We start from the raw sequence: 17,980 nt of genomic DNA, 5'->3' as shown, positions 1-17,980 counted from the left end.
GCTTTGTAACTCTCCACACTGTTACAAAGAACATTGGTTTGGCTGCACTGTGAGGTTAAAAATGGCAACATCACAGGTTCCCTGTGTTGCTTACCGAAATGCCAACAGTTCGAATTCTGCCACCGGCCACTCTGTGTGCGATGTGGCAGTCGGCTTCGGGAAATACCACAGCCCTGCAAACCCTACTGGTCAGTTCCCCTCAGCCCTGCAGAGTCACCCCAAGTCGGAGCCGACTGGACAGCAGTGGGCTCGGTATGCAGAATGGCTTCAAAGCAGTGTTTCTAAACCCTTCTTTTTAAACCCTCCTCTGCAGACATACCCCACGTTATGACTGAAAACCAAAACAAATCAGCCCAGAGTGCTGATCCAGCGATCCCAGAAAAGGAAAGAAGAAGAAAGGATCTGAGACTAGTAGAATTATCTCGAAACAGAAAGGAGTGCCTAATCAACAGCAGGTCAACAGGCCTGGAGGGGGCCTGCTTGGTGGAGGGCTGGAAGACTCTGCATGGGCCCCCAGGACACCAGTATTCACAGAAGCCTGGCGCTGTGGGGCCAAAGCCCTGGGTGGACCCCAGCCTCACTCTCACAGGACTGAGGGCAGGTGGACTGGAGATGCCCTGAAGTGCCCATTTCTTTCACCCAGGTTTCACACTGCAGCTCCCTTGTTCAGCCACCTCCAGCAACTCAGCAGGCAAATAAGCAAGGGGGGAGGAAGTGGGACAGTCCCCAGTGAGAGAGGGCTTTAGGTAAGAACCTATGGGAGACAAAGAGATTAAAAACACGATGTTCCCCTGGGACTAAAGATGCTGACTAGGCTCACCCATAGTGAACCCAGTCAAGGGACCTCGCATATTCAAAATGCACCGACTGGCTAACGCTGAGACCGTGTACCAGAGAAATACGGAGAACCGTCTCTCTCTGGCTAGGATGCAATCACTCAGCACAGTGGCTGGCACACCTCTCCTGAAGTCCCCACTCTGAGAGTGGGCCTTTTCAGAAAACAGGCATCGGTTCATCACTTCCTTAGCGAGGCCTGCCCTGGCCGCTCCCTTCAAAAGGGATCCAGTCTTCCCATTATTGCCTCCCTTCCCTCCTGGAGAGGAAGCAGTGCCCCAAGGCTAATGGCATGACCCCCTCCCCTGGGATCGCACTGCTGACTTGCTCTGAACCTTTTCCTCGGCTCCAAGATGAGGGAAATCATCTCTCCTTCACAGGTTTGTGAGGCCGAAATGAGTGACATGTAAAGTCCTTACCATAGAGGCTGGCACACTGCTTAAGTGCTCAGCAAGCACTTTCATGTACTTATGAAAGTTATGACTTTGAATTATGCATCCCTTTTCCTTTCAGTGGTGCCCTCCCTCCTCGAGTGCACTATAAGCTCCCCCATGAAGATGGACAGTATCGGCTTTGTTCTCAACGGCAGCCCAGGTGTCTGGCACAATACCTATGAGGGCTCAATCATAAGAGGAAGGCTTATAAACACACCTGTGATGTGCAAATGGCACACCCTGGCTGGCTGAAAGCAAGGAGGACTTGAAGCACTTGCTGAGGAAGATCAAAGATCTCAGTGCGGACTGCAGCTCAAAATAAAGGGAAGGAAGAATGTCCTCGGAACTGGATCAATAGACAGCACGGTAAAGGGAGAAAAGATTGATGCTGTCAAGGATTTCACTTGGCTGGGATCCACAATCAATGTTCATGGACGCAGCAGAAAGAAACCAATGAACTGGACAAATCTGGGGCTCAGGAGAGCAAAGATATCACTTTGAGGACGAAGGTCAGTTGCACCGTATGCATATAGAAGCCGGCAGGCAGGCCACAGAAAAGCGGATGCATTCGTAGGATGGTGCTGGCAATGACGGCGAAAGTGCAGGAACTGCCAGAAGACGATACAGGTCTGTCTTAGAAGTACAGCCAGGATGCTCCTTAGACGTGAGGACAGTGACCGGTTCTGCCTCACAAAGCCTGCTAGACCCATGTATGTACACTGGTACAGAGAAGAGCTTTTGATACGCGGAATCCAGGATAGATAAATCCCTCAGAAACTGTAATGGGAGTACCGGCTCCATGAGGGTTCCGGAAGGGCCGGGGGAGGGGGAGCCCATAGCAATGATGGCTGCATACCCCCCTGAGGGGACGAATAACAGAATTGCAGGTGAAGGGAAACACTGGATGGTGTGAGATATAAAAGAATAATAATTACCAGTATATATAATATATTAAGGGTTCAAGCGGGTGGTAGGGTGGGGGAGGGAGGGACTAAAGAGATGATATCAAAGGGCTCAAGAAGAAAGATACTTTTGAAAATGATGATGGCAGGAGCTGATACCAAGAGCTCCAATAGAATATAAATATTTAGAAAACAATGCTGGCAACATATGTACAAATATGCTTGATACAACTGATGTGTGGCTTGTGTAAGAGCTGTCAGAGCCCCCAGTAAAATGATCTTTAAAAAAGAAAAAGAGTATGACGATGGCAGCATCTATTCAAGTTCACTGGACACACTGACCATGTGGATTGTCATACCATCTCTAAGAGCGCCCAATAGAGTGATTTTAAAAAGAGAGGACAGTGGGACTTCATCTCAGACTTTGGACATGCTGGACATGTTTTCAGGAAAGACCAGTCCCTGGAAAGGGAGAGCATGACTGTCAGCGCAGAGGGTCAGCAGACATGAGGAAGGCCCTTAACAAGTGGACTGGCTCCACCCCAGAGGCCTGGTTTCCCCACGTCTTCAGTGAGGCTGCCTGGGGGGCGGTCAGGCTCCCTTACTGCTGAGCGAAGAGGCCCCTGGCAGAGAGTGCGTGAGAAACGGGGTGAGGGCCGCCCAGAGGGCAGCTCTGAAAGCCTAAGTTGAAGCAGGTCACACAGGCGACACTGGGAAGGCGCTGAGATTTCTTCAGCAAAGCCCAACTTGGTTGCAACCTCGTGGAATGCAGACCCGATGAGGGCAGGGAGAGCCCAGAGGTGAAAGACTGTCAGGGGGCTTCCAGAGGAACGCCGGGCAGAGAGGGGCACACAACCACCAGAAGCCCAGCCTTGGGGAGAGACACCAAAGGGAGCCTGGCCAGTGGATGTGGGCAAGGAGGGTTGGAGAGAATGGAAGTGCTTGAGAGGACGGTGTGCCAAGAGCAACAAGCAACTAGGAGGGGAGAGAAAAAGGCCAGGGTCCCGTTTCAGACACCCTACCATGGAGGCACCACTAGGCCCCGCCGGGGAGTTCACCAGGGGACCTCCCCACCCATCTGCAGCCCAGCGTGCCAAACCAGAGTGAGGGCCGTTCTTTCCCAAACATACAAGCGCCCCCTCCCTTCCTGTCTTCGCCCTTTGCTGCCTGCTGCCCCCTCCCTCAGGTGCCTCACAAAAAGCCTAGCAGTTCTTTCAGGGGCAGCTCGGAGGTCCGCCTTTGCAGGCAGCGGTCCTAAAGTGCGCCTCCTTTTGGCCATGAGGACTCCATAAATTAGTGTCTGATGAACTTGGCTATAATTGTTGTTGTTTTAATCATTTTGCGGGGGACTCGTACAGTTCTTATCACAATCCATATATCCATCCATTGTGTCAAGGACATTTGTACATAAGTTGCCATCATCATTTTCAAAACATTTTCTTTCTCCTTGAGCCCTTGGTATCAGCTCATTTTCCCCCTTCCCCACCCTCCCTCAAGAATCCTTGACAATTTATCTTTTTTTTTCATGTCTTACACCAACCGCTGTCTCCTTAACCCACTTTTCTATGGTCCACCTGCCTTGGAAGAGGTTATATGTGGATTGCTTCTGCCCCCACTTTCCCCTTCCCCTCCTGGTATCGATACTCTCATTGATCTGGAGGAGGTTATCTGTCCTAGATTCCCTTTTGTTTTTTTCAGTCCACTTATACAAATTCTGACGGGCCGCACACACCCCCGTAAAACTGGCAGCCCTTCGGTGCAGAGGCAGCGTCTGCTTCTCAGGCATCTGCCTTCTTCCACCCCTGGGCTGTGTGAGGCGGGGCACTCAGTGGGCATCAGCTCCAGGCCCTCCCCACGCAGCCTGGCCAGCAAAGCCAGCAACAGCCAGGAGCTCAGGGGCTCTCAGCGGGAGGCCAAGATGCTCTGGGCTCCGCCTGAACTGGGCCGGCTTCAGACACCTGGTGGTGCCCAGCCCGTCCAGCACAGCAAGGGTGAGGACAGGGTACTCAGACGGCCAGTTTGCTGAACGATGTAGATGGTAGGCAGCCACAATCCTGCCTTGCTGGCCAAGCAAACAGAATTCAGTGGCATTTGCTGTTCTGAAAGGCTGATTTTAAGGACAGCATGAGATGACTTCCGGTTGCTCCAAGTGGGACCTGGGTCACTCACTCCTAAACAAGTGCAGTCTGAATCCGCCTTTCTCAGGAAGCACGGCCAAACCCAGGTAAGGCGGAAAGTAAGCCAGTACCTTGGAAAACAGGCCGCCTCCTAAAACACCACTTTCTGTATCGCAGAGGATTTAAAATGCTGCTGAAGGGACAAGAAGTGAGACACTGACACCTACTGCGCCATGACCCAGTTCAGCCCCAGGTACTTCCCCGGCCTCAGTCTTGGTCAGCATTCTTCTGTGAACTTCAGTGGCTTCGTTAGAATGTCCCTACTTGCCCAGCTCAGAAGAGCAACGCCATACTTTCACTGCAAAGCATGGAGGGTGCCGCTGATCTGTCTGGCTTAATTGGATACAGGATATGTGAGTCTGAGGTGAAGGCCAGTCTATAAAGCGTAGATAAGATGGGGCCAGCAGCAGAAAGAAGCGTAACTGAAAGGAGCTGGAAGACAAAGCAGACACAGGGAGCTTAGAGCCAGGGAGGAACCTCGGCCACCTGTCCACGCCGTGGCCTGAATCTCTTCCAAGGACACCGACCGGCCACGGAACCTGATGCCACGTTGTCCTTGCTGCTGGGGACTCCCGGGTCGCTGAGGGGCCTTCTCCACCAGGCCCCTAGGCTTGGTTTTTTGAAAAAATGAAAGGACAAACTTTGGTGCCACGGCCCTAATATACCCAACAATAGTGGCCAGACTGTGGCCATGCAAACCTGACCACTACAGAGACGGGGTCCCGTGGACGCCGTGCGCTGGCACGCCAAGGGAAAATGGAGCAGGAAAGGGCAAGCCCGAGCACACGTGAGTGATTACGCAAGGTCTCCTGGCAATGACTTTCTGTGCTGGCCGAGCCAGCGGGCGGCTGTATCCACCCAGCCCACCACTGCAGGGTGCCGGCACGGCCACGCACGCTGAGAGCAAATGCCCCGGCGGTCTCCTCCACGCGCTATTTTCTTGTCAGTTAAATTGAGAGCGGCCCATTTGTGACCGCATTGTACCAAGTTAACCTCCTCGAAAGTGCTTCCCAACCCCTGACAGCGACAACTACGGTCTTACACTAATGAAACCAATTTACATAACGGAAATTTATGTCACTGTGTTGCCTAACAAGTTGTTGGGTGTTGTTTTTTTATAGTAATTGTGGTACTTAGAGGAGACCATCTGTGGACATTCACAGTCTAAACCTGGCCAAGATTCAGACCCAGGGCATTTTCCATGCATCATGTACATTATCTGTGAAAAGCAATAAATTTTTTTAAAGCAATGAATGCATTAATCATACCCATATCATCTGCAAAGCATAAATCTGGAATACCTTTCATGTCAGCTCAACCGCTTTTTTATTTTTTACACACCTGATTTTGCGCCGGCTGTAAAAGGGCAAGACAAAGACCGCTGAGGAAATTGTATTTCTTGGCTGTTTGACTTTTACAAAATGCTCAGACTACGTTCTGTAAACAGAAGATTTACTGTAGGCCTAAGAAAAACCCCTGCCATTGGAAGTCCACTTTATTAAGGATGGTGTAGCCAGCGCAGTGTTTTCCTGCTACCTAGTGGGGTCCCGTGAGCATCGCCCATGCCTGGTCTACATCTCCCTCACCCACTGCACAGGGGCCAAACCCATCACACGACAGCCTCAGGGAGGCCCCGCCGGGTACTTTGATTAGCATCTCGAGTGTTAGGTAACATTTGATAACCTATGGGTGTCTCCACTCCCCACTCCATGGAGTGGTGGAGGCACCCCACCATTCGGCTCCACCAGCAGAAGGGCACTTCCTCGGGGATCTGACTCTGGCCTGGGGAAGGGCCTCTCTGGGCGCGCCTCCCTGCCCTCGCCGCTGGCTCACGCGTGCTCACGCTGATGGGACTGCAGTACTGATGCCGAACCGTGGCGCGTGAGCCACAAGGAGTCACAGCAAGAGCTCCTGAGGTGAGCTGCAGACTCCACTAGGCTGTGCATTAAGAGTTGTTTCCGACCCGGTAGCATTGAGCTTTGACCCTATTGTTTCAAATGTTAGCCCTGAACCTCTGATCAAATCCCTCACAGGGCCACTGTTGGCAAATTAAGTTAGCAGCAGGAGAGAAACATCTTACAGACCCCCACACCCACAGAGGACACCACTGCTAGACTGCCACGTGAGCACAGGACGCCCCTCATCCCCGCCGCCTTTCCCCCACTGCAGCCCCCAGAGTGCGGTGGGGACACAACAGGGACCTGCTCCACACGAGATTCCACACTCTGGCACACTGTCTGAGGGAAACATGGAGAACTACTCATTTTTTAAAACAGCCCCCCATATAATTCAGCCTCACATAACCGATACCCCGCACCCTGACATCGCCTAAGAAAGCTGCCAAGGCCCAGGAGCTTCTGCAGGAGTGGGGGGAGCCAGCGTGCCCTCTCATTAAGCTTGGGCCCTTGCTCCTGCAGCAAACAGGCTTCATTACCGATTAGAAACCCCTTCAATCCTCCACGGACCAAAGAGCATGGAGCTGAGACCCGTTCTCAGTCACCACCCCTTACCTCTCCCCGATCCTGTTATATCCCTGCTGAACAACCCCACCCACCCATCACCCTCCAGGAATCCAGGAGTGAGGTTCCTGGCGGGAGGCCTGGCAAGTCTGGGCTCTTACCCAGGAGGGCTCCCCCTGCTGGCATCGGGTGAGCTGTTGCCCAGGTTCCCAAGCCCTCACCTGTCTTCCTTCCAATTGCATGAGCTCCCCACTTGTCCCCATTCATGACAAGGAACGGCAGAAGGCACCTTGACGGGACACCACACCTGCATTTCTGACAGCCATGTGGTGCTTCCCAAGCAGACACGCAGCAGTCGCCAACCACCCCAGAATAATGTCCTCAAGTACAGGGAAACAAGCAGAACTCTTTTACAAAGGCAGCCCCACCCAGTCTGAGCACACTCATTCCAAGGGACTGCCATATTCTGACTGCTCACAGCGTGTCCCCTGCCCCCAACCCCCCGCGACATAAGCAGGGCAGTGCACTGCAGAGATCAGCGCCGCCGCCATGGGCAGACCCGGGGCACTGGTAGCAGCCAAGACTTAAAGACGCTTGATCTGCCGCCTATCGGGATCCTTTGGGAATGGACAAATGGAATCCCAAAGTGAGAACCCTGGTCACCTTGAGCTGCTAACCACAAGGTCAGTGGTTCAAACACACCAGCCGTTGAACGGGAGCAAGATGGGGCTGTCCACTCCCATCCAGAGGGACAGTCACGGAAACCCTAGGAAGCAGTTCTACTCTGCCCTCTAGGGTCGCCAGGGGTCAAAATTGACTAGGCGGTCAAACAAAACTCCAAACCTTCACTTTCATGGAGTCATTTCTGACGCACAGAGACCCTATCGGACAGGACAGAACTGCCCCTGTGGGTTTCCGAGACTGTGATTACTGCCGGAGTTGAAAGGCCTCAGTGGTAGAGGGTCTTCGATCCCCAAGTGGGAGTGGGATAGGCGAGGGGTTGCTAACCAAGTCGGTAGTTCAAACCCACCAGGCAGCCCTCGGGAGAAAGATGAAACTTCTGCGCTCATAAAGATGTACACCTGCAGAAACCCTAACGAGCGGCTCTATGACGCCCCGGTCTCATTCCAATTCCAAGTCCACTCGGTGACGGTGAGTGGGCTCCCCAAGTATGTGCACCCACCTGAGCTCTCATATGGCGCTCTGATGGCAGTGCGGTACAATCAGCCATTCAAACCCGCAGCAGCGCCAGGGGAGACAGAGGGCTGTCTGCACCCAGGAAGACTTAGTCTCAGAAACCCTACATAGTTGCTTTGAGTCAGAATCAACTCAATGGTGGTGGGTTTGGTTTTCTGGCTCTGGGCTTTCACGTGATTTTAGACTATTTGGAATGATGCGTATCTCAGAACCAAACCAAGAGATAAAAGTTCCAACAGATTTTGGTGGCGAGTGACTATTCTCGTAAACCAAAGGTTTGAGAAATGGGTTTTTCGCCCAGTGTCCCCGGAAATGTTTCTCCAATGCACGGATCTGACCAGCATGAAGAGGCGCATGCGCATTTTCCACAGTGTTGCAATGAACTGATGCTAACCAAACCTGTGGTACCATTTTATAACCATTGCGTTAGTCAACCATTCAAGACTTGCAATCCAAACAAAAAGACGACATACGTAACTGAAACACGTCCCTAACCTGTTAAGCAACAGAAACAGAGCTTTGAATAAAAAACTCCTATATGTTCAACAAAGATTAGAGAGAAAATTGATAACACCTGGTGTGGGGCTCCCTCCCCCTAAAGGAAGGTGGGTCACCAGGTCTTGTCTGTGGTAGCTTCTCTGTGGAGAGTTGCTGCACGGCTGCCCGGGGAGTCTGTGGGCACAGGGCCCTTCCTTCACCCTGCCCTCCCTGAACCCCGGGGCAGCTGCACAAGGGAGGTGTGGCTCACCATGGCCTGCTCCCCATAAAAACGACAGGCTCGTGGGGCTGGCTCTAAGCGGCAGCCTTCAGAGCCATTTCTGCATGCTTGTGTGGCTGTTACTAGAAACTAAGACAATGGGCACGTCACTTTCCTGACGTCACAGCCACATACCTTACTAGCCAGCTTCCCCTCCATGGCCGACTGTTCTAATCCCTCCCCTGCACACACTGAGCCTGCCTTGACCCCTGCTCCTCCACTGCACTCACCTGATCACACTCAACCCTCGTTAAGACTCCACTCCCAGCCTGCACGTGGCGAGACAGAGCATACCAAATCTTCATGGTAAACACTGCAGAAAATAATTTAAAACGAAACAACAAACCAAACTCACTGCCATCGAGTTGATGCCAACTCACAGCCACCCTCTGGGACAGGAGAGAACTGCCCTGTGGGTTTCTGGGACCGCAACTTGTTACAGGAGCAGAAAGCTCTGCCTTTCTCCAGTGGAGCGGCTGGTGGTTTCAAACCGCTGGCCTTGCAGTCAGCAGCTCAACGCATAACCCACACGCCACCAGGGCACCTGCATATGGCCATAAATCTCCACTGGACATTGGACCCTGCCCAGCACCTGACCACCCTTCCCTAGTTCACGCTACTGCTCTTGCATTCCTTCTCCTCTGTCCCTGGATTAGCACTCCTCCCTCCTCTGCTTTCTCCCTCTCCCCTGATGACTTCACTGGGAAGAACCAAAGAATCACCCCTTCCAGGGCAAACGGACCAACCTTTCTGCACCTACACTTCGTACTGCCTTCTCGCGGCCACCGCTCATTCCATCCTGTCCTCTCTCGTCCATCTCAGGCTGTGCTCGTCTAAGGCGCCCCTCTCTACTTGACCACTTAATCCAGTGTTTCCCAAAGTGAGGGATGCTGTACCCGGAGGAGGGTGGGGGGAGAGACACTGAAACAAGCCAGGAGGACTGAGCAAGCAGATACCTACACTTTATCCTGGGTTGTGGCTACAGGAGGGCCCTGATGGCATGGTGGGTTGTGCCTTGAGCTGCTAACCACAAGGTGAGCAGTTTGAAATCACCAGCTGCTCCGAAGGAGAAAGACAAGGCTTCTAGTCCCACAAATACACACAGCCTCAGAAACAGTGGCAGCTCTGACTTGTCCTGTCAGGTCACTATGAGTCCGAATGAGTCCGGATGGACCTGCTGGCAAGGAGTTTCTGGGAGTACAAAAGGCTTTCGCTGCCAGAGGAGCGCTGAGTAATTTTTTTGTTTTTGGGGGGGAGGCATCTGGAAAGGGTACAGTAGGCCAACTAAGTTTGGCGATCTGTGCTTTAAACCATGGCTTTGAAGACTATCTGTACTCTGGCAACTCTCACTTGGGTATTTCCAGCCTGAGCTGTGACCTCACATATCCAACTGCCAACCTGACAACATTGTACGGCTGACTTTAAGAAGTACCCCAAACCTGACCCAGCTAACACACGACACTTCATTTCTCCACCCACCCAGCACCCGCCTCCCCCTCACTCTGGCCTCCCCTCCCCCTCTCTCTTCTCTCACTCCAAGCGCTGGCCTCGGGCTCCTTCCTGATTGTGCCAGGATGACCCTGCTTCTGGGACATTGTGCTTGCTGATCCCTTCTTCTGGAGTTCTCGCCCATAGCACTTCACCCACAGCTCCCCAGGCCTCCAATGTTCCCACCCCTCCCTCCCCATTCCGCCTGATAAAATGCTGCCCACCCATCCCCACCCCCATCGCCCGTACCTATCTCAGTGTCCCATTTTATTCTCCTTCCTGGCACTTTTCATTCCCTGGAATTAGTTTTTCCATTCCCTTGTTTATTGTCTACCTTCTCCACTGGAGTGGGAGCCGTGTCGTTTAGAACCATGTCTGGCACAGAAGAGATGCTTGATGACTATCTGTTGAATTCATGAAGATTACTTTTACAACACAATGTAAAGGAGTTTTAAAATATTGACCATGCACAATTGCTGTGTTTTAAATCAACTGCACATACGGAGACCATCTTCACGAGAGCAGGGTGGGGAGAGGAACACAGCTGCCCTGGGACACAGGAACAGTCACTCAGCTGGGCTGCCAACCACATGGCCAGCAGTTTGAAGCTCGCTACTCCTGTCTACGTCCTCGGAAAGGCCCAGGTTAGCTCTGCCCTATCCTAGGGGTTGCTATGATTCGGGATCAACGGCAGTGAGTTCGTGTGATTGTCACAATTTGTTAAAATGGCAAATGAAAGAGGAGTGAGTGACCTGTGAGTGCCCTCGCCTCTGGGAGCTGGCCTGGCGCCCCCGCTGAACCTCCAAGTCTTCCTGGCAAACACCAACTGCAGCATCAGCCAAAGGCCCTTCTGAGACCATGATGGCGAAGACCACTCGGCCATGACGTCGGAACAGACACACAGCCAACACCGGGCGAGCCACAACAGCTCGTCCAGCCAATGCCGGAGAGGGCCAACTAGCAAGCAGTGGGTAGTTGCTTCCCTGCCCACTTCAGCCCTGGCCTCACTCACATTGGTCGGCTCTCCCCTCAGCAGGTAAGCTCTATTACAAGATCCAGGTACAGAGACAGCCCTGCTTCCTCCTGAAATCTACATCACTAGCATAAGCCCAGATCCTACAGCACTCTCCTCTTACCCTCTCTTCCTGGAGGACCAGGACGCCCCGGCTCTGTTCTCCCCTGTTCCCCTCATGAGTACTGCGCCCAAACCCAGCTGTGCTCCTGCTGCTCCCTGGCTGTGGGCACTGACCGACCATTGTCCCATCAGTGCCCGCTGAACATGCGAAAGTGGGAGATGGGCTGACAAAAGAGACTCCGGGATATAATCTCAGTCCTTGCTCTCTGAATAAATTCCCTGACATTGGCTGGTTTTCTTGGCATCTGCCTCACTGCCCCACAGAGCTGGACTGGGGGGAAGGGGAGACGCCTCATTAATTAAATGTCTTAATGAATCGCATGACATTTACTCAAGGATGCTCCCCTTCGCTGCCATCCCTGAAAGCCGCCCCACACGTCAAGGCTGAAGGACTGACTCATGGGCAGAGCCTGGGGCAGCAGCGCTCAAGTACTTTAAGACACATGTTCAGAGCCCAATAAATTAGCCCGGGCTTAGAGAAGTCAGGCCGTACACATGCAAGAACTTTAATAAGCTTAGAAAATGTGACCTAGAGCTTATGCACAAGCTTACTGTACCAAAGGGAGTCCCTGCTACCAGCCAAGGCGTGCTAAGCCCCTGACAAGAGCTGAGGGGCACGTGGGGCGGCAGGGACAGGCAGGCAGCTTGGTACAGGTGTCTTCAGAGTTGGGGACTCAGAGCAGAAGGCTGGCAGCCAGCTGGACGGAGAGCAGAGTCCGGCCCACAGCTCAGCACCTGGACCAGGAAAACAAGTCTGAGGTTCCTCACCCGCCCGCCCTCCCTGCAACCAGCGGCTGCAATTGTGAATGGCTGCTGGGGCCCCGAACTGGGTTCAGTGCGGTAATTATTTAAGCAAACACGGTCTCTGACTTCTGGACGCCAACACCTACTATAAATATAAACAATCAACCTGTCCGGGGGGATTGCCAAACTAACTGAACACACGTGACGCAGTCCAAAGCCTTTCCCTTCCAGGAAAGCAGGGGAGCAGCAACTGCCTGGGGAGTCCTGGGAGATGGCACTTCACGCGGGCACCACAGCGGGAGGCCGGGTGCTGAGAAGGCAGCGTTAAGGGCCGGCCACTGGACTCGGGGAAACAGCCCGCCGGGAAGAAGGCGCAGCTTGGGAGTTGATCAAAAAGAGAACTACAACTCTGGCAAGAAAGAGAACCTGCTCACCTCCCAGGAAAAGTCAGGGAAGTCGGACAGACAGATTTCTGTTTCTCAGCCACATATAAAGTTCAAGGAGCCCTGGTGATGTAGTGGCTACTCAACCGCAAGGTCGGTGGTTCAAAATCACGAGAGGAAACAGTGAGGCTCTCGGCTGCTGTACAGAGCTACAGTCTCAGAAGCCCACAGGGATATCCCACCCGGCCCTACAGGGTCGCTAGGTCTTGGAATCAAGCAAACAGCAGTGAGTTGGGGTTTTTTTTTCTCTTAAAATACAAAAGCCCATGGAGAGCAAATGTTTTGAGAATGATGAGGGCAACGAATGTACAAATGTGCTTTACACAATTGATGTATGTATGGATTGTGATAGGAATTGTATGAGCCCCCAGTAAAGTGATTAAAAAAAAGCCCACGTCCGTGTTTAATGGTATTTGACATTCCAGAACAAACTAAATATTGGAACCAACAGCAAAGCAACACTAACCCTGACATTTGATTTTCCAAATGACACAAACCACCTGCTCCCCACAGAGCGGAGAACTGACCAGGAGATGGGGCAGCAACTTTCAGCTTGGATTCTTCGACAGGAGGATCTGGACCCTGAATCCCACAGGGGACTGGCGAGCAGGAGCACCAGACGACAGTGGTCACAATGGCAAAAGCACTACCCAGAATTAATCATAATTACCTGATTAAAATTTTTGAATGAGAACTCTTTGTAGATGGCGTTTCTCTCACTTAATTCCGACCATCCTGCTGCTTTAAGGTCCAGGATAACTCGGCTCCTCTCCTCTGCTGTCAACCCAGAAGCATCTGCTGACTACAACAAGAACACAGTGAATCTCTGGAAAGGCAGGTGTTTGCTTACGCTCAAAGAAACGTGTGACTCTTAGTTTTATGCATGCCTGTTACCCTAAGTTGATTCTGACTCACAGTAACCCTGCAGGGCAGGGAAGAACAGCCCCATGGGTTTCCAAGGCTGTAAATCTTTATGGAAGCAGACTGCCTCATCTTCTTTATTTTTATCCGTTTTTTTGGCATACGATTCACATATCATACAATTCAATAGCTCAATCACTTCAGAAGGGTTGTACAATCATCACTAACAGTTTTAAACTATTTCCTTCATTCTTATATTCATCATTATTAGCTCTCCATTTCCCCCAAACCTCCCTGGAACCATTAATCCAGTTACTGTCTCTACAGATCTCTCTATCCTGGATTTTACCTACAGTCAAACATTAACTGAAAAAGGAGAAACTAACAAGAGTAACAAAGTAAAGCAGGTTAAAAATAAACCTCAATGGGTGAAAAGATCTTTTAATTTAAAAAATTAAATTAAACCTCAATGAAAAAGAAAACTGAAAAGTAGAATCAATTTAAATGGATCATTGGGAGATCAAATGATAGGGCATTCAACTGTAACCTAACTGCATCTGCTACGATCCATTTTCTCATTCCCATCCCTGGTCCATGGTCACAGGGGATTCACAGGAGGCTTCACACATGTGTTTCCTGCCCCCCCCCTTTTTTTAAACTAAAACAGCTTTAAGAAGGGTCAGAAGGGAGATAAAATGGCAAGATATTACATATGGCCTAACCATGACAGACTGCCTCATCTTTCTCCAGCAGTTTGTTTTGTATGTTTTGTTTTATGTGTTTTTTGGTTAGCTGCCTTGTGCTTAACCACTGCGCCACTAGATATTGTATTTTATGCGTTTAAAAAAGAAGCTCCCAGGGCACCAAAGCCTACCTACCTTTTGGTTCCTTTGTTCTTACAACATAAAGTTCTCAGAAGACAAAGCAAGGGAGCTCTCAAGGAGGCTCAGTGCCTCTCCACCTCAGCACTGCCTGGAGCCCCACAATTCTGCTTCTCTGAGAGCACAGACAACGAGGGCCAAGTCACACATGTTGCACAAGTGCTGTGTCCCCAGGATGGGAGACACAGATAAACACACCACGTGAGAAAACCCGCAAATCCCGTGCCGGGGCGGGGATTAGAACTCAGGGCTCCAAGCCCTCTGGATGGTCCCACACCAGAGGAGTAGCCTTCACAGTTACTAACTTGGGTCTTAACCATTTGGAGTCATTGCCTCCCCCCCCCACGACACAACCCCTAAGGAAACAAATTAAATGGGCATTCTGTAGAATTTTGTACAATGGCTGGAGGGGGGGGGCTTCCAAAAGCCCCGTGGCCCTGAGTGAGTTTATGAAACCCTTTTCTCAGAGCACCAGAAGTCAAAGTCCCTCCAGGGCGCCCCACATACAGCCCAGTCCAAAGCACTGTCCCCCTTTTTTCTACTCACGCCAAGGACGCCCTCGCAAATCCAAATGGGGCTGACGGCCAGCAGGCCGACGCTGGTCATACTTGGTTACTTAGTGAAAGAACTGGGAACTGTCCCCCCTTACCTGGGGTGTGGCAATGACACTGGCGCGCACTTGAGGCGCTCAACTGTGAGGGCACTGGCCGCCACCCCGCCCCGCCAGCATCTTGGGCACCGGGACGTGCCCTGCGCCGAGCCCACCGGACTCAACTCCTGGTCTTTCCTTGGGAAACCACGTCTAGGCTAAACGGCTATTCAAATAAAAATTTAAAAACCGGTGCCAGGTGGCCAACGTAAGGACGCGGCGCGCTTTTGCAACGTTTGTCCACTAGGTGATGCTGCGTGTTAAAACTTTCGCTCTTCGACTCAAAGTAGCAATTTCCAGAAAGAGAAAGGTGACTCGGATGCTCCTTGAAAATGGGGGGGGAGGGGGGAGGGGAGAGGCTACGCAGCCGCAGGGTCACCAAAGCGCCTCCAAGGCCCCCGGCGGGCGCCGGGGAGGGCGGCGAGGCCCCTGCTCCCCCGCGCGCGGCCCGGACTGTCCCGGCGCCCGCCGCTCCGCGCGCGAAGGCCGCCCGTGGGCCGCAGGGAGGCCCGGCCAGGAGCCGCCGGCCGCCGGGGCGACGCCGCCGGGCTCCAGTGGGCGGCCAGCGCCGCAGGCCCGGCCCCCGCCCCCGCCGCACTCACCATGGCCGCCAGCCCCGGCCTCGGGCCCCGCAGCGCCGCCAACACGCCCCGGGTGGCCGCGAGCGCCGCCGCCATGGCTGCCGCCGGAGGAGCCGGGCCGGACGCGGGGTCAGCCCGCTCCGCCCAGGCCGCGGAAGGCCCCCGACGGCGACGCCGGCTCTCCCCGGCCGGCTGCTAGCGCTTCCCCGGGCCCGCGGGAGTGCGTCCTCGCCCGGGCGCGGCGCCCGGCCCCTCCGGGTCCGAATCCCGCCGAGCCAGCGCAGGGGCGCCGCGTGACTCCGCGCTGGGGCTGCGGGCTTGCCTCGGCACCCTGCTAGCACAACCCCAAGGCTGCAGGCTACGCTTCCGGCCCCTGTGCTTACTACTGAGGTGAAAGAGTCTGGGAACACTGGCTCTTCCCTGTAAAGCAAAAAGAGGGAGGGAGCTGTATCAGCAGCGACAGCACACACCAGTCCAGGGATCCATGTACAAATGCATCAAAAGGTACTGCTACGGAAAATTAAACCCTTTATTAAAAAGATTACAAAGGTGATGCTCTTGTTTCCTCAACATATCCCCCAGCTAGGTCTCACACTTGTGACGGTTTTCCCATCTCTAACCGCAGTTCTCCTTTCTTCCTTTACACCACATCAAAACAGCAGTTTTGGTATCCAGGAGGGATTCAAGTCTTTGTCCCTTTTCAATATTCTTTAAATTTTAAGAACAAAGGAATTCTGACGAGGCAAGACAGAAGCTGTGGGGTGGATAGGATAAGATTTCACAATGAAATTCTCAAGGGCAGAACAAGTGAGATGGAAAATCGTCTCTGGTGTAACTTTCCTGGTCTTTTTCTCACCAGTTCAGTTTTCTGTTTTCTTAAAACTTCGTCCTATTAAGACCCCATGATTGTCACATCCTTTATAAAGATTACCTATCAAGAATGGCCATAACTTTCAGAGTTGACCTCTGCCTTGATGTAACTGGCCCAGAAGATCCCTCCGAAGCCAGTTTTGATTGGACCTTTTGGGGGTTTTTTGAAGGCACCCTAAGGAGACAAAGGTACTACAGAAGTAACTTGTCCATCATGTACTGATCACAGGAAAACCCACTAAACTCACGCGAGCGAGTCCATCCAACTCATCATGACCCAGCCTAGGGTTTCAAAGTCGACATCTTTATGGAAACAAAGCAGCTAGTAGGTTTGAACGAACAACCTTCAGGTTAGCAGCCCAATGCCTAACCCATGGCACAGCAACCGGTTCGGAATAAACCCATGCACGTGTGACCTTGAACCCTAGTAGCGACACATGTTTATTTACCCCCATCCATATACATATTTATTCTCATGATGTTAGAGATAAAATTCACCCTTTTAAGATATAGGGCATCAAAGAAAAAAATCATATCATCGTGAATGAGGGGGAGTGTGGAGTGGAGATCCAAAGTCCATCTGTAGCCAACTGGACATCCCCTTACAGAAGGGTTGCAGGGAGGAAATGAGCCATTGAGGGTGCAGGGTAGCCACGATGAAACATACAACTTTCCTCTAGTTCTTAAATGCTTCCTCCCCTCCACTATCATGATCGCAATTCTACTTTACAAATCTGGCTAGACCAGAGCATGTACACTGGAACAGATAGGAACTGGAAACACAGGGACTCCAGGGCGGATGAACCCCTCAGGAACAATGAGAGTAGCAACACTGGGAGGGTAGAGGGAAGGTGGGGTAGAAAGGGGGAATCAATCACAAGGATCTACATATAACCCCCTCCCTGGAGGATGGGCAACAGAAAAGTGGGTGAAGGAAGACGTTGGACAGTATAAGACATGATAAATTAATAATTATTTATAAGTTATTAAGGGTTCGTGAGGGAAGGGGGACGGGGAGGGAAGGGGGGAAATGAGCTAATACCAAGGGTTCAAGTAGAAAGAAAATGTTTTGAGAATGATAATGGCAATAAATGTACAAATGTGCTTGACACAATGTATGTATGGATTGTGAAGAGTTATACGAGCCCCCGATAAAATGATTAAAACTACATAAATAAAAATTCACCTTTTTAAAAGTTTGATTCAGTAATTCTGAGTATTCCCAGTAGTTCAAGTATACCATGTTTTCCCAACCCCAATCATAAACCTAACCCTAACCACTAACCCCTAACCCTAAAGCTAACCCTAATCCCTAACCCCAACCCCTAGCCCCTAGCCCCTAAGCCTAACCCTAAAAATACCCCTAAAAAAGGGGGAAAAAATGAAAGGTTGGCAGTTCAAACCCCACTTGTCACTCACTCCTCAGGAGAAAGATAGGGACAATCTGCCCCTAAAAATATTTAGTCTCAGAAACCCTGGAGAGTCTGTCTGTCTGTCTCTCTCTCTCGATTTCCATATATACATGGAAATTTAAGGTCATGAATTTTTTCAGTTCCCTCATAGCAGTA

General features: G+C 51.9%; 1 protein-coding gene across 2 annotated transcripts in view; it reads right to left on the bottom strand.

Moving 5' to 3' along the window:
- The window catches only part of PCBD2 (pterin-4 alpha-carbinolamine dehydratase 2), a 48,053-nt gene extending 32,137 nt beyond the window's left edge, over window positions 1-15,916 (bottom strand). Inside the window, exons 1-2 of one of the 2 annotated variants that reach the window (XM_075541577.1) lie at window positions 15,564-15,916; window positions 13,241-13,372 (exon numbers count right to left, since the gene is read on the bottom strand). In XM_075541577.1, the coding sequence (XP_075397692.1) occupies window positions 13,241-13,372; window positions 15,564-15,638 (207 nt within the window). In that variant the 5' untranslated portion in view covers window positions 15,639-15,916. Of the gene's footprint in view, window positions 1-13,240; window positions 13,374-15,563 lie in introns of those variants that run through there. The other variant, XM_075541578.1, reaches the window with a different exon arrangement.
- Between the last annotated feature and the right edge of the window lie 2,064 nt (window positions 15,917-17,980).

The sequence above is a fragment of the Tenrec ecaudatus genome, chromosome 2 (genome assembly GCF_050624435.1).
Source record: "Tenrec ecaudatus isolate mTenEca1 chromosome 2, mTenEca1.hap1, whole genome shotgun sequence".
NCBI classification, from domain to species: Eukaryota; Metazoa; Chordata; class Mammalia; order Afrosoricida; family Tenrecidae; genus Tenrec; species Tenrec ecaudatus.
The sequence above is the reverse complement of the archived record's forward strand: the minus strand, read 5'-3'. Positions and strand labels throughout refer to the sequence as shown.